This window comes from Erigeron canadensis, chromosome 7, assembly GCF_010389155.1.
Source record: "Erigeron canadensis isolate Cc75 chromosome 7, C_canadensis_v1, whole genome shotgun sequence".
Lineage (NCBI taxonomy): Eukaryota > Viridiplantae > Streptophyta > Magnoliopsida > Asterales > Asteraceae > Erigeron > Erigeron canadensis.
In genome coordinates this window covers 38,942,093-38,956,596 of record NC_057767.1, presented here as the reverse complement: position 1 = coordinate 38,956,596, position 14,504 = coordinate 38,942,093, and the positions used below count along the sequence as shown (strand labels likewise).

At 34.1% G+C, this 14,504-nt stretch overlaps 1 protein-coding gene across 1 annotated transcript; it reads left to right on the top strand.

Moving 5' to 3' along the window:
* The first annotated feature begins 8,193 nt into the window (after positions 1 to 8,193).
* Positions 8,194 to 12,303, top strand: LOC122608387 (jasmonate-induced oxygenase 3-like). The gene is made up of 3 exons (XM_043781486.1): positions 8,194 to 8,720; positions 11,563 to 11,899; positions 12,007 to 12,303. The coding sequence occupies exons 1-3, from the start codon at positions 8,194 to 8,196 to the stop codon at positions 12,259 to 12,261; spliced, it is 1,119 nt and encodes a 372-aa protein (XP_043637421.1). The 3' UTR covers positions 12,262 to 12,303.
* The last annotated feature ends 2,201 nt before the right edge of the window (positions 12,304 to 14,504 follow it).

Genomic DNA, 14,504 nt, shown 5'->3' with positions numbered 1-14,504 from the left:
AAAGATAAAGATTGATAGTGTAATTTATTCATTAATGTTAAAGGGTAGTCTATGTAAAAATATTTTAAGAGGTTCCAAATAAAAATATTACATATTTTCCAACATTTCCAAAAATAAAATGCTATTCTTCTCATGCACCTTCAATTGACGAAAGGCATAGGCAATGACTTTACCCCTTTGCATGAGTACACATCCCAAACCTTGCCTCGAAGCATCACAATACACTACAAAATCTTCAACTCCCTATAATCAATACACATTCTCAATGATCCATCTTTATTCTTCACAAACAAGATAAGAGCTCCCCACGACGATTGGCTAGGACGAATAAACCTCCTTTCTTGGAGTTCTTTAAGTTGCGTTTCTAACTCTTGTATCTCAGTTATGGCAAGCCTATAAGAAGCTTTAGCTACGAGTGCTACGTTAGGAATCAAATAAATACGGAAGTCGAGTCGTCTAGACGGATGTAATCCCAGCAAATCATTCGGGAAAACATCGGGGAAGTCACGAACATTAGGAACGGTCTTAAATTTTACCTTTGATACGGTAGCACTAAAGACTTTAGAACTAGAGGAATCAAATGTTTCGCCTTGATCCCTTAGTACTTTACCATTAGACAAAAGTATTCTAATAGCTCTCTCACCACAATTTGTCACCACATTAACCGTCGTTATCCAAACCGTACTCACACTAATCACAAGGCTCCCCATATCGGAGGGCATAAGGTAAATGAAAAAAAATCAACGTCGTTTAAGATCAAAATACCATTTTAAAGTAATTGACCAAACCTATTAAACACACCACTACCCATTTAAGGATCGAGATTCTATCTTAGGGATATGGATGATTGTCAATCAATCAGATAAAGCAAAAAGGGAATGAGGCTATAATCAGTCCTGAAATCAAATAACCTCGCGTCATAACGATCGTTAAGAAGAAATGCACCAACCGCTACATTTGGTCGTTGCAGACTTCAGTAGTACTCGCCGCAAAACAACCTCTTTCCTTTGGTTTGTCGTCTTGCACAACACTCCGCTTCTCGCCATAAATCCTTGGCAACACATACTGGTACGGTTAAATGTATTCACCATAGTAACAGCCTTAAAGTTTATGACCCGGAGGTTAATCTCAAAGTTCTCACATGTTAATGTCCTCATACCGACACGTTATACATGTTTCATATCTTAATACTAAGGCCAAATATATCAAAATTCTCAAGTAACCGTTATCTATCATTTTCTCATGCCAAATCATAACAATTGCCCATTATCATAACCAAGTACCGACATTCAACACATCATACAAACAAGCAACTAAAACAAGTGGTTTAAAGTATAATCTGAATCCTATATTCCCTCTAGTTATTGATTTGGTTTGTATACGGGTGATACCAGCGGCTTTTCCTCCACCCAATCAACTCCCATTAAGCATATCGGTTCCTTATTATACCCTAAGCCAAGCATGTGCAATCCGTGATGTCATTAACTTGCATATAACACCGGGTGACCATAAAATAGTTGATCAAGCTATTTTAGGGTTGCCATAATGTTATTCTACGTTAATGCCATAACTTCATCTTGCCCTAATTCGTTAAACTATCTTCAACCAATCAACAACAATAATCCATCACAATCACAATCAAGTTCACATCACTGTATACGTTGACCACATCGTACTCATTACACATTCATCACTTTGTACTTGCCACAATATAACACATTGTCCAATTTGCACACGTCACAAAACAACACGTTGTCCAATCGTACTCATATTGTTGTCAGAAATGATCCTGACTACGAACTCCTAAAGTGCACCATCAAAGTTCAAACAATTCACGTTATACACAAAATTTCTAATCATGCATGCTATTTGAATAGTTTTAACTTAAGCCGTAGTCTAGGTCGAACCGTCTAATTCTCTACAATAAAGCATGGGCCACCATTCTATAACACCCCGAGCTAGGCTAGAAATATTACCGAAAAGATATAGCGTATGCATGGGTTATCGTAGAACATGAACTATATGGGGAAAAAAGGGATTTGGAGAATCCAACATCAATAATCAAGTACAAAATGCATAAAGTAGGGCGAATGAATCCTGAATCCATGTAAGTCCAAGCCTAAGTCCTAGCACAAGCATCAATCAACCATCACGTCTTGGATTCACAAGATTACCTGAAAAGTATACTAAACAAGGTCAACATTAGGTTGGTGAGTTCGTAGGAAAGAATGAAAAGGATCTAATGCCAATGCCACTCACAATATGAACAAGGAGAGTGAGCAAGTAATACACTTACAGTTAGTCCTTAAAAGGGAACAAATACTCAATTTAGGTTGGCTCGTCGCACAACCTAATCACACACATATCCATTAAACAAACTATAAAATATCTAGAATACATACAATGAGCTAGAACAAATAATATCGATAACAATAAGTATTAAACAAGTTCTAAGACGTCAAACATATCCATCCATGTCTCACAAATGTTCTCATGTTATCCAAATGTTATCGAGTACTTAGCGCACCTGTTTATATGTCATCATGCCTTTCATGTCCATCAATGTCCCTCAACATATCAAAAATGTCCATTAATGACTCACAATGTCCACCACACATGTATTCACAAAATGAGCTACTCAAGGTAGTTAGAAAAAGCCTAATAAACAAGAACAAGTAATGATGATAACAATAAGTATCATGCAAGTTCTATAATATCAAACAAGTTCATCAATGTCCCTCAATAGTTCTCATGTCATCCAAATGTCATCAAGTACGTATAGTACCCGTATAATGTCATCAGGTACGTATAGTACCCGTTTAATGTCATCAACTACGTAAGTACCTGTTCATTTGTCATCATGTCCATCAACTCAACAATCCATCATGTACATACACTTCATACGACTCTACATACAAGGAATCATAGATGCTTATATATAAGGTCACCCACAGCCTTCCCACCACATCTATACTCTTTGAAGGCATTATCGTCTTCCATGTATGCACTACTATCCTAATCGCAATGTATAATCATTACTGAATGCATATTCAATCAATCCATAAATCAATCAATGTCCCAACAAGACATGTCATCCAATTCAATCACAAGTCCAATATCCAACAACTCAATCAAATCATAATGCACATACATTTTATACAACTTTACATTTAAGGAATTGATGTGCAAAATCGAGCTTTAAATTTATAAACTAAAACTACCCAAAAACTCACTACTACGCACTCACGGGCAGTGGACCCGATCGTTTGTAATATAGTTAAGAGGTAAGTCTGAATTCGTTCTCAGGGACTGTGAAATGATTAGTTGCTTGTAAAATGGTTTGGAAAACGGGTGTTGCTTCGAAATTCCTTTTTGACAATTAAATAAATTGGTTTTGCAAAATGTTTGCATAAATTTAAAAGAACAGTTCAGACAGTATAATTAAAAGTCATCCACCTTGACTTCCCTTGACTTCAAATGTGATTGCATTTGATGAAGAACAAATTCTCTAGAGTTTAAAAGATAATCGTGACAAGATTAAGCTACTCACGTGGTACCACCAACCGTGAACAAATTATCGAATCACCTAACTACTAGTCGAATTACCCAAGCCGGTACCACCAAAACCAAGACAATTCTTCTAACAATCAGTTTTATTGACTATCAAATTATCAATTGAACCTATGTGACAATAACGCGGTACCACCAACCGATATCAATCACGTTGACAAAATTAATCTTTTCTTAAAATGATATTCACTATCATACCATGAACTAGTGATAATTACTTATAGACAAAAAGTAGATACGATCTAGACAAAAAGTAGATACGATCTAGATGGGTGCCCGTAATATCTTCGATGAGTCCGCCTAAGTGTTTCACTTGATTGAAGAAGGAAGAATCCTGATAGAGCAGCTCCTAGAAAGATTTTGGATAACCTATTTTCGAACTAGGGTTTCTGCCTTTATACTCCTTCAAAATCTGATGCAAAAACGATCCAACCCTTCAGCCCCCGTGCACCCACTGCGGCGCAGTGGGTTAAGACTTCCCTCACTGCGGCGCAGTGAGGTATTGGTCGTTCTTGACTTCGGTTGACTGTGGCGCAGTGGTTCGTGTGATCACCACTGCGGCGCAGTATGAATCCACGGCTTCTTTTCCTCCTTTCAAGACTGCGGCGTAGTCATTCACCTACGACCCCCACCGCGGCGCAGTGGGGCAGTCTTCATTTCTTTCTAGGGATTTTGGCTGCAGCGCAGTGGGCTACATGCATTCCTACTGCGGCGCAGTCATAGCTTGTACAGAGCCAACTACTTTCGGTCTCGATTACTTGTTAAGCTATGCCGTCTCGTCCACTCAAATCAACTCTCATCAATATAACGTATTTCCTGGCCAATAATTACCCGAAAATGTACCAAATGGACACGTAACTTGTTTAGAACCTGTAAACACTAACAAACACCATAAACACGCCAAATATAAAAACGACTAAAAACATATATTAAAATGGCCAATAACGATGTGGGTAATGGGTATAAATTAGTCACATCAGGAATCATAGATTCTTATATATAGGGTCACCCACAGCTTTCTCACCACATCTATAACACCTTAAAGGCATCATCATCTTCCATGTATGTACAACTATCCTTATCATATCATATAACGAAACGGAGTGCATAATCAATTAATCAATAAGTTAAACCATCAATCAATCAATCAATCAATCAATCAATTAATGAATCAAGTATATGTACACATTTCAGCCCAAATCTCACTTGAGTAGGGAGCTACGGAAATCACTTTGCTTTCCAAGCGAAATGACAAATTAATATCGAGTATATCACAATACAATAGCCACGTGTCCACAAACTATCAATGTATATCACAATACAATCAAATTCAACTCTAATACCCTAGGCAATAAGGTCTAGTTAGTTGTCAAGCCACAAACCTAGAAACGCCCCAACGACTTCCCGAGTAAGAACAAAGACACTTTAACCCAACATTTTTAGAAATGAACAAGGATTCAGCCCAAATGGATGATACCATGAGAAATTATACTCTCTTACAATTCCAACGATAGGTCATATGTCTAAAATCGACTTACAGTTCAAAAGTTATTGACGTTTGGAAACTGACACGAAAACTGACAAAAATCGCAGCGTGAGAAGCAAGAATCGCGGCATGGGAAGCAAGAATCGTGGTGCGAGAAGCACAGGTGCCTCACGGCGCGGCCCCAGGCTCTCACGGAGCAAGTCAAACCTCTGTGACACACATTTGATCAAGTTTCAACCCTTCACGACACGAGGAAGCCCACTCACGGCGCGATTAAGCCCAGATCAGTTCAAACACGACCCAAACACCTTCCAAACACAATTTTAAACATACAAATCAATTTGGGAATGCTCAAGACTCATTTTTATGCATAAATCAACATATTTTAACATCATTAAACATGACCCACATCCTAATTTTAATCCATAACATCAAATCATTGCATAAATCTATTTTGACCCATTTCAAAACCCTAATTGAAACCCTAATTCGTTTTTGACCCGAAATTGACCAAGAAACTCATGGGTTTTTTTTAGAAACATGATTACAAACATAAAATGATGATTTTGAGACAAGTTTAACTTACCAAAAGCTTCCACAGATGCTCAAATCCGAAATTGATCTGTTTGAAGAGTTTTCTTGCACCTTTGACTACCCAAGTTTTGATATGGTGTTTAGATGATGATTTGATGATGTTAACAACAATAAATCTTGCAAGACTATAGAGAGAGAAAGAGAGGTGTGTTTGTGTGTTTCTTGCACTTTTAGAGAGAGAAGTAGAAAAGAAATTGAATGAATGGATGAGTGGTAGGTGGAAGAAGGAAAAGGATAGGGTTGGGTTTAGTCTTGTGGGTCATGGGTCAACCCATGGGTAGCCGTTTCACATTCCATCTTAATTAAATGTCGTCTAATACCGTTGAGTCAAGTAGCATGGTTAATTAGTCTCGACTAACAAATCACCCTTCATTAAATCATAAAATGACTCAAATTACATTACTTAGCTAAATTGTTAGTCAATTTACACGTAAAGTCAATCGGTCAAAAGTCACGGGTGTTACATAAAGCCCCACATTTACTAAAATGTTGTTAAAAAGCATACACAATGCATTAAAAATAATAGACGAATGGTTGCGAGATGCAACGGTAATGGTGGTGGTGACGATGGTATGGCAACGACGGCAATGCTGGTGCCAATGTGAGACGGTGGAGGTGGCGGTGGCTGTGTTGGCAGCGTGATAGTTATTGTAAATTAGTTAATCTGAGGGGTTAATATGGTCATTTCAAAGTCTTAATTACTTAAAGGGAGAGGGATAATTTGAATTAGGGTTTTTGATATGTGTTTCTGCGTGAGTAAGAGATAAATGTTGATTTTTTCTTAAGGGTATTTTAATTACAGTATATAAAATATAAATAATGATGTATTAAGATGGAAAGTAAATGTGTCATTTCGGTTTCTTAAAATTAAGGAGGGGAAGGAGGAGTTTATTTTATAAAGAAGTATAGATAAAGGAATATAGAAGTGTAGATTAGAGCTATACTTACATTGATAAGTTTTATTTAAAGGTTTTTGTTAGTTATAACATTAAGTAATGTGGTTAACATATACAAAGTATGTTAGATAGGTTTTTATAATATGTGCATGTTATGATGTATTATTTAATATAGGTTATTAACAAAATCTTTTTTTAATGAATATATTAGTCAGTATCTTAAGTCGATATACAAAGTTTGTAGAAATTATCATGAATGTCACTTTATATGGGATGGGGTGAAAAAGAAAATGACTAGTGATTCATGAGTACTAGAGGATATTCGTGCAAAGTGTTGACGGTGGTCGGTTTTGAGTGTGGTTGTTAATATACAGTAAAAGTAATTGATGTGAAAATGGATTTATAGTTATTACAAGAGTTGAATATGTATACATGTTGTAATAATCTCAGTAAGAAAATATAATTAATATAACTAGTGGAGATATTTAAGCTAGTGAATAAAGAATACGAGTAATTTAATTAAGTATAATGGATCATTATTTGAGAAAAAAAGTCGATTGTTGTGAACCGTTTGATCCCATGTACCGAATTGACACCCACATAACCCCTAACAAAGATAGTGTTATGGTAATTCAACGAATTAATTTTTTTTGTTTTTGACAAGAATCGAAACCGGGTTGCTCCCAAAAAGTGTCAACCGGTGGTTTGTTTTATAAAAGAGTATGGATGTGTATAAGTATAAACTTGTACTTGTTGACGAGTCGTTAGCCGTTCATGATTATATCATATATGTCATGAATAATTCTTACTCATGACATATAAAAACCTGTATTGAACCTTCAATCGCCTAATTAAAAATCATTATGTCATATATAAGTTTGTTTCAAATATATATATTTATTTAATGGCAAAACCACGTAAGCTTCCATCTGAGTGTTGTGGAGAGCCAATTATTGTGATTATATTTTGTTACTTATGCTGTGTCGCTGTATGTATGTTAGCTTAGAACTTTTACCGTATGAAATATATATATTTATTTAAAGCAATACTGCAAAACGCATCAAAAAGTTTATATATCGAACACAAATTTAATATGCGCAAAGAAAAAAGTCAAATGAAAGCGTGTAAAAACCAAATAATTAAGGGTACATAACATTATGGGATATAATTAACCATAAAAAAGTTGCAATATATTGTTTGAGAACCCAAAAGGAAAAAGAGTGAGCAAAAAACCAATAAATAACCCTTAATAAAAAGATTGGACGGGGTACGATTTGACAAAATATTAAGGGATGTTACATGGACGAGTTATATAGAGGGAAAAGTGAATATGGGATTGTTCCTCATTTAAAAGCTTAGATAGGGAACTCCTTGCATTCAAATATTTTAATATTTGTTTGTAATTTAAATAAAACCATGAGTCCCATGATTTTTATGATTAAAAAAATAAAATATAAGGTGTTCTCATCTAAGCTTAGATGGGGGACAACCTAATACACATTTTCCCCTTATATATATATATAATTGTTCACTGACAAGTGACACCTCCCTCGTATATATCAACTAGTCCTATCCTATAATTATATATATAATCTCTAAACAAAAGCAAACCATATATATCTAGCTAGCATATAAGATAAAAAAAAAATGGTAATTAGCACCTTGCAAACAACATGGCCGGAACCAATCGTGAGAGTACAGTCACTCTCGGATAGCGGAATAAACGCTATTCCTGAGTGTTATGTGAAACCCATCAAAGATCGCCCATCCACCACCTGCTCGCTGCTAGTTCATCATCATGAATCGAGCCACCAACCCGATATCCCTGTCATAAATCTAGCCAACCTCTACGCCGACGACCCAACCTTGCGCAAAAACACCATGGATCTAATCTCCGAGGCTTGTCGCGAATGGGGCTTCTTCCAGGTTATTAACCACGGGGTCAGCCACCGGTTGATGGAGGCAACACGTAGCGTCTGGCGCGACTTCTTTCATCTCCCGTTAGATGTGAAACAAGAGTACGCAAACTCCCCGGCCACGTATGAAGGGTATGGAAGCCGTCTTGGAGTCGAGAAAGGGGCCAAGTTGGATTGGAGCGATTACTTCTTCCTTCACTTCCTTCCTCTTTCATTGAGAGATGAATCCAAGTGGCCGTCTCTGCCCTCCTCTTGCAGGTAATTATTAACCTTAATTAAATATGTGATCAGATACATTAGTATGATCATACAAATGGTTTTATCGGCTTCAAGAACCTGCCGGATTGTAATTGTACGTACGTACAATATATGGCTAGCATGTTTCAAAAGTAGAATATTGTAATAATGAAAATACATGTATGGTTGAACACATTCCGATATAATTTAATCTTCTCCAATGGACACACATTCCATTTGTGTAATAGTCCAAACATGCAAATTCAATAATCAAAAAAACCTAAAAGATAATCTTCTATATATATTATAAATGCATAATATTTACGGGAGAGGATCCCCTCAACGTTGTTTTTAACTTGAGGGGTCAAGTTAACAACATCTCAACCCTTGGATTTGAATCTTGATTTGAGATCTTCCTAACATAACTAGTCATGTTAGAGAACTTAAAGATTTACTGCTCTCATCCAAAAGCATACTCTTGAGAGTTGATAGTAACAAAGAACTTTCAAAAATCTCTATTATAAACTAATGTAAATTTTACATAACATAATATTTTTGAATCCCCAAATTTTATCTCAATTAACAATTATTTTGACTTGGATTTGTTGTTGCTCAAATAACTTGGTCCTTTAGATATGTCAACTAAAATCAAAAACTATATACTTCTTCGGTCCCAATGATTGTGTAACCTTTATAATGTTCAAAATCTTTATTTATAAATTTTAACCTTAAATATATATATTTTTAGTATTATACAAAACTTGATAAAAATTATATTAATGAAACAATTTTAAAACACAAACACAACTTAACTAAGTTCAAATTTAACAAAAATTTTGACTTTAAAAATTCACGCTTTTAATTTAGATATTTTGTTATTATTGATATTATTAGTTAAACACTACTTTAAAGTATAATAAATAGCTAAATCTTCATTTTAATTTTCATATATATTTTCTGTTACATAATGCATTTAATTATGGTTGACTAAATTGAATGATAATCTCTTTGGTTGACTCGATTATATATAGTAGTACCCGTAATTAAATATTCTTATTGTTGTCTTAGGTATTCATCAAATTCGATTCCTGTTATAAAAACATTCCAATTTGACATAAACACAACACTAACTATACGGTCAATATAAATGTATACTTTCCGTATAATTTGATGCGAGTATATTTACCATATAAGAACATACTCATATATAATGGGTTTCTGTGTCAAATTGTTGTTGTTATAATTAATAATTATTATAAAATCAAAGAAAAGTATAGTGGTGTATATCTTTTTTCTAATAGAATTTATTAGTTGTCTTATTTATTTAATTACTATCTACTCGTATATACTAAGTAAGTTAACAAATTAACAAGATTTTAGTATGCATTTTATACAGCAATTAAATTAACAGCATCCACAATAATAGTTTTTCAAAAGCTTTTTTATATAAAAATGTATAAGAATTTGTAAAAAGTTTTTTTTAAAAACCTTAATACTTCAATGGTAAAAAGTTTTCAAAAATGTAAAGTTAGATATAATGTATAATTTTTTTAGATGAGATATGAAATAAAAGATTTGATGTTTATCAACGTATTGTTCTTGTTTTCAATGTATCTCTATACTAAAGTAATATTTTTTATTCAATTTTAAACTTGTAAAAGCTTTTTTCTATTAAAATGGAAAGTTTTTAAAAAAAAATCTTTTAAAAAATAACCATTAGAGATGCTTTTACACTAATTATGCATGTATATTTATACTATCTAATAAAACAAACTAACCATTAATTTTTTAAAACTTTTTGCCTTTAAAAACCCAAAAATACCATTTTCCTTTATTAACTAATTTAAACATTTCCATCTAGTATATCTATAATACTTTTTATGAAATAATTTACAGTATAGATCCCCCAACACTTAAAATAATTACAATATCACATTTAACATCCATTACTTTTATATTCACCACCATCGTCGTCCCCATCACCATCCTCACTGCCGCCCCCACCACTATCACCACCACCACCACCTCCACCATCACTAACCCCATCGCTGTCATATTGTGCGGGCATAAATCTAGTATATATTGGAAATCTTCGGCAGTTATACTAAGTCAACTTTGATGAAAACATGTCATTTTGTAAGTATATACATTTTATAATGTGAAATTTATATTATTATACAAGCATGCATGCATGTTATTCAACTTTGTAGAAGATTTGATCTTTATTGACCTTTGGTCTTTAATTCATACAAATGCACAAATGCTAGAAAAGCCATCGTTGTAGTGGTCAATAATAGATATTGGATAAGTAAATAGTCAACAAACTCAGATGTGGCATTCTGGAACACCTGTATAGTAGTCAATTTAATTGAAATATTCAATTTCGATCATTATGACATATTCAATTCTTAGCTCTAGATCGATCGAGAACACATTTAATTTCAAGGACAATGGATTGTGAAAAATTACCATCAACGACCATGCATCATATATAATATATTGTCATGTAATTAAAACCTATATTACGTTTATTGTTGATTATATTGACAACATCCATTGACATGCATTATATACATCTCATTAATTTTCTCCACGAAAGACATTAATTAATGTTCTCGATCATGAAGAACATAATCATAAGCCTTGAACTTACTTTTAGTTCTTGACGAAACGCTCAGAAAACAATGACTTGATCATATCCTATTTATTATTAATTAATTAACTAATTTGTTGATTATATTGACAACATCCATTGACATGAACAATGTTAATTAGTCGTTAAAGAAAGCAAAATAAATACGAGTACTTAAGGAAGTGCATATGTATAATGTTTAGATTGATGGGTGCATGTGTACGTACGTAGGGAATTGGTGGGCGAGTACAGCGAACAAGTTTTGAAACTATGTGGCAAATTGATGAAAGTTTTGTCGTTGAACCTTGGATCGGAAGATGAGGATTATCTTGAGAATGCATTTGGAGGGAAACAAGGAATTGGGGCTTCACTGAGAGTTAACTTGTATCCAAAGTGTCCGCAACCTGATTTGACCCTGGGAATCTCACCCCACTCGGATCCAGGGGGTATTACCATTTTGTTACCAGATGATCGTGTTTCTGGCCTACAAGTACGTAAAGGTGACGCTTGGGTCACCGTTAAACCTATTCCTAATGCTTTCATTGTTAACCTTGCTGATCAACTTCAGGTCCATATACTCCCCGATCTCTCTTTCTAGATTCAATTCGTATGTCTCTTTACATGCACACGTACGTACATTATGTGAGGAATATTAAATTGTGTGTGTGTGTGTAGGTGGTAAGCAATGCAAAGTACAAGAGCGTGGAGCACCGTGTGGTGGTTAATTCAAGAGAAGAGCGGGTCTCGCTGGCTTTCTTCTACAATCCAAGGGGAGATATCGCCATTGAGCCTGCCAAGCAGCTACTAACAAACAACGAGCCAGCTCTGTATCAGCCAATGACATTTAACGAGTACCGTACTTTCATCAGGTTAAATGGTCTTCATGGGAAATCACAAGTGGAGTCACTGATCAAATCTCGTCCAAATTAAAATAAATGGTTCGCTATGCCATAATTTCCAACATATATAATCAATGATCTCGATCTTGAGTATTTGTCTAAATATTTGTTATCAACAAATTAAAATTACTTGAATATTACTCTGATACAATTTATATATGTTCAATTAAATGACTTGCCCGGCCGGCCAGTATTGCTCTTCAATCATATATTCTTCCTACATATATACATGGAAAGGAAAATAAGTAAGTAACACCCCAATGCAAATCAGGCTGGTCGATTGTTTGGGTTCTGTGTCGTGAAAGTCACATGTTAGAATCAAAGCAGAAGATATACAAAGTAAACCACTTGCAGAAAAGAAAACATGTCCACAGTAATATCATCATTCATCATAAAATATAAGAATTTGCCTAATACAGATAAGTAAAACACAGTTTGAAGCTCTACGTAACTGCTGAATTAATGCCCCCTGATGATTTGTTTATATTAAAATTATTATCATCATTCATTTGCCTGCCACATAAACTTTCAACAATTAATATCTAATTTCTTCTACACTATATATGAAAAAAAAAAAAAAAAAGGTGCAGTGGGAAGCATATATACCATTACTACGGAATCTTGTATCATTAGGTAGTATATACATATCATATATATATATATATGATATATATATATATAGGGTAACACTCCAGTAAGAACAGTCTTAAAATAAGAATGGTGAAAACACTTAAAAAACATCATTTTGATGCATTAAAAGTCTATAAAACTAACTTAGTGCATAACTAATTATCATTATTTAAATGTTTAACAACACATTGATCCGTCAAAATCGAAAAAATCACGTTTTTTGGTGGATGCGTCATTTTGAAGAATATGCATCCAAGATGGATGCACAAAACAAAAAACGTGATTTTCTTGATTTTGACAGGCCAATGTGTTGTTATACACTTAAATAATGATAATTAGTTATGCACTATGTTAGTTTTATGGACTTTTAATACATCAAAATGATGATTTTTAAGTTTTCTTACCATTCTTATTTTAATACTATTTTTTATTTGATTGTCCCCTATATGTATATATATATATTAAAAAGTTAAAATGAGAATCACAAAAAATGTCGAGAACCACGAGAACCATTATTTCCTTAATATGTGCAAGGGTAATATTGTAATTCTATAAATACAATTACTTAATTATTAGTTGAAATTAAAATTCCCCCGTGAATAACTGGTGCAGTTACAATCTCAAGGCTGTTAAGTTAACAATACTCTTTTTACCCGATCATTTCCATGAATTGGTAATTATCATCCGCATTTAACAAAGTTTTGTTTAAAAAAATAAATCAAAATGGATTATAAAAATGACATTAAAATTCCTTCAAAGGAAGAGGATAGCTAGCACCATTGTTTAAGACTGCGTTTTATAGTTATGCAGCTTCATATAGTTAAGATTTTAGATAAGTAAGTTTTAAACTTATCATATGAGTTGAAATATCGAATAGTTAATTTCAAACTCTCAAAAACCTTAATAAGAATGCAAATTGGATAAAAGTGCAATCTGCTTATAAAATATATATGTAAATACAAACACCTACTATCTGAAGCTTTAATCTTTTTGCTATGTATGTAATATACACATTCTTGAACCAAATGTCTGAAAAAGATCAAGCATGTAGTCTTCCCGACAAGTAAAAGCCAACTTATCTCTCGAAAGTGACGCAATCTTATTCACCATGTCACAAGCCTCAAGGCGATACCCCGAGTCATGTTTAACAATCAAAGTCAGACATCTTCCATGTCAAGATATTATGAAGGATGTAACAAGCCAGAATAAGCTATAGCCTATAGGTAACTTAGTCTTATCTGGGTCACCACATTACTCCATGAATCGTCTTCCATACGTCTTTCAAACGGGCCAATGCCCCCTGGGCCACCAATCATGTTGCAAAATGGTGTTTGTTGTATTCGGTTTTTGCCTCGGATAGCTCTCTACCTTGGAATGGACTTATCAGCCACAGCAGTAGAGGAAGCCCCAAGTCTCCAACTATGTATTCTTGAAGTTCTGTTGTGAAAGCTTCAGTTTACCCAACGATAATTCTCTTAAACTTGTTCACATTGTTACAATACCAACATTATTTTCACATGGGTCCAAGATCTAACAAATCACTAAAAACAATAGTAACATGTGTCGATATGCATTTACCAAATCATTAAAAAGAAACAAATTCATAACACATTTATGTAATATATGTTGCAATGTAGTACACAC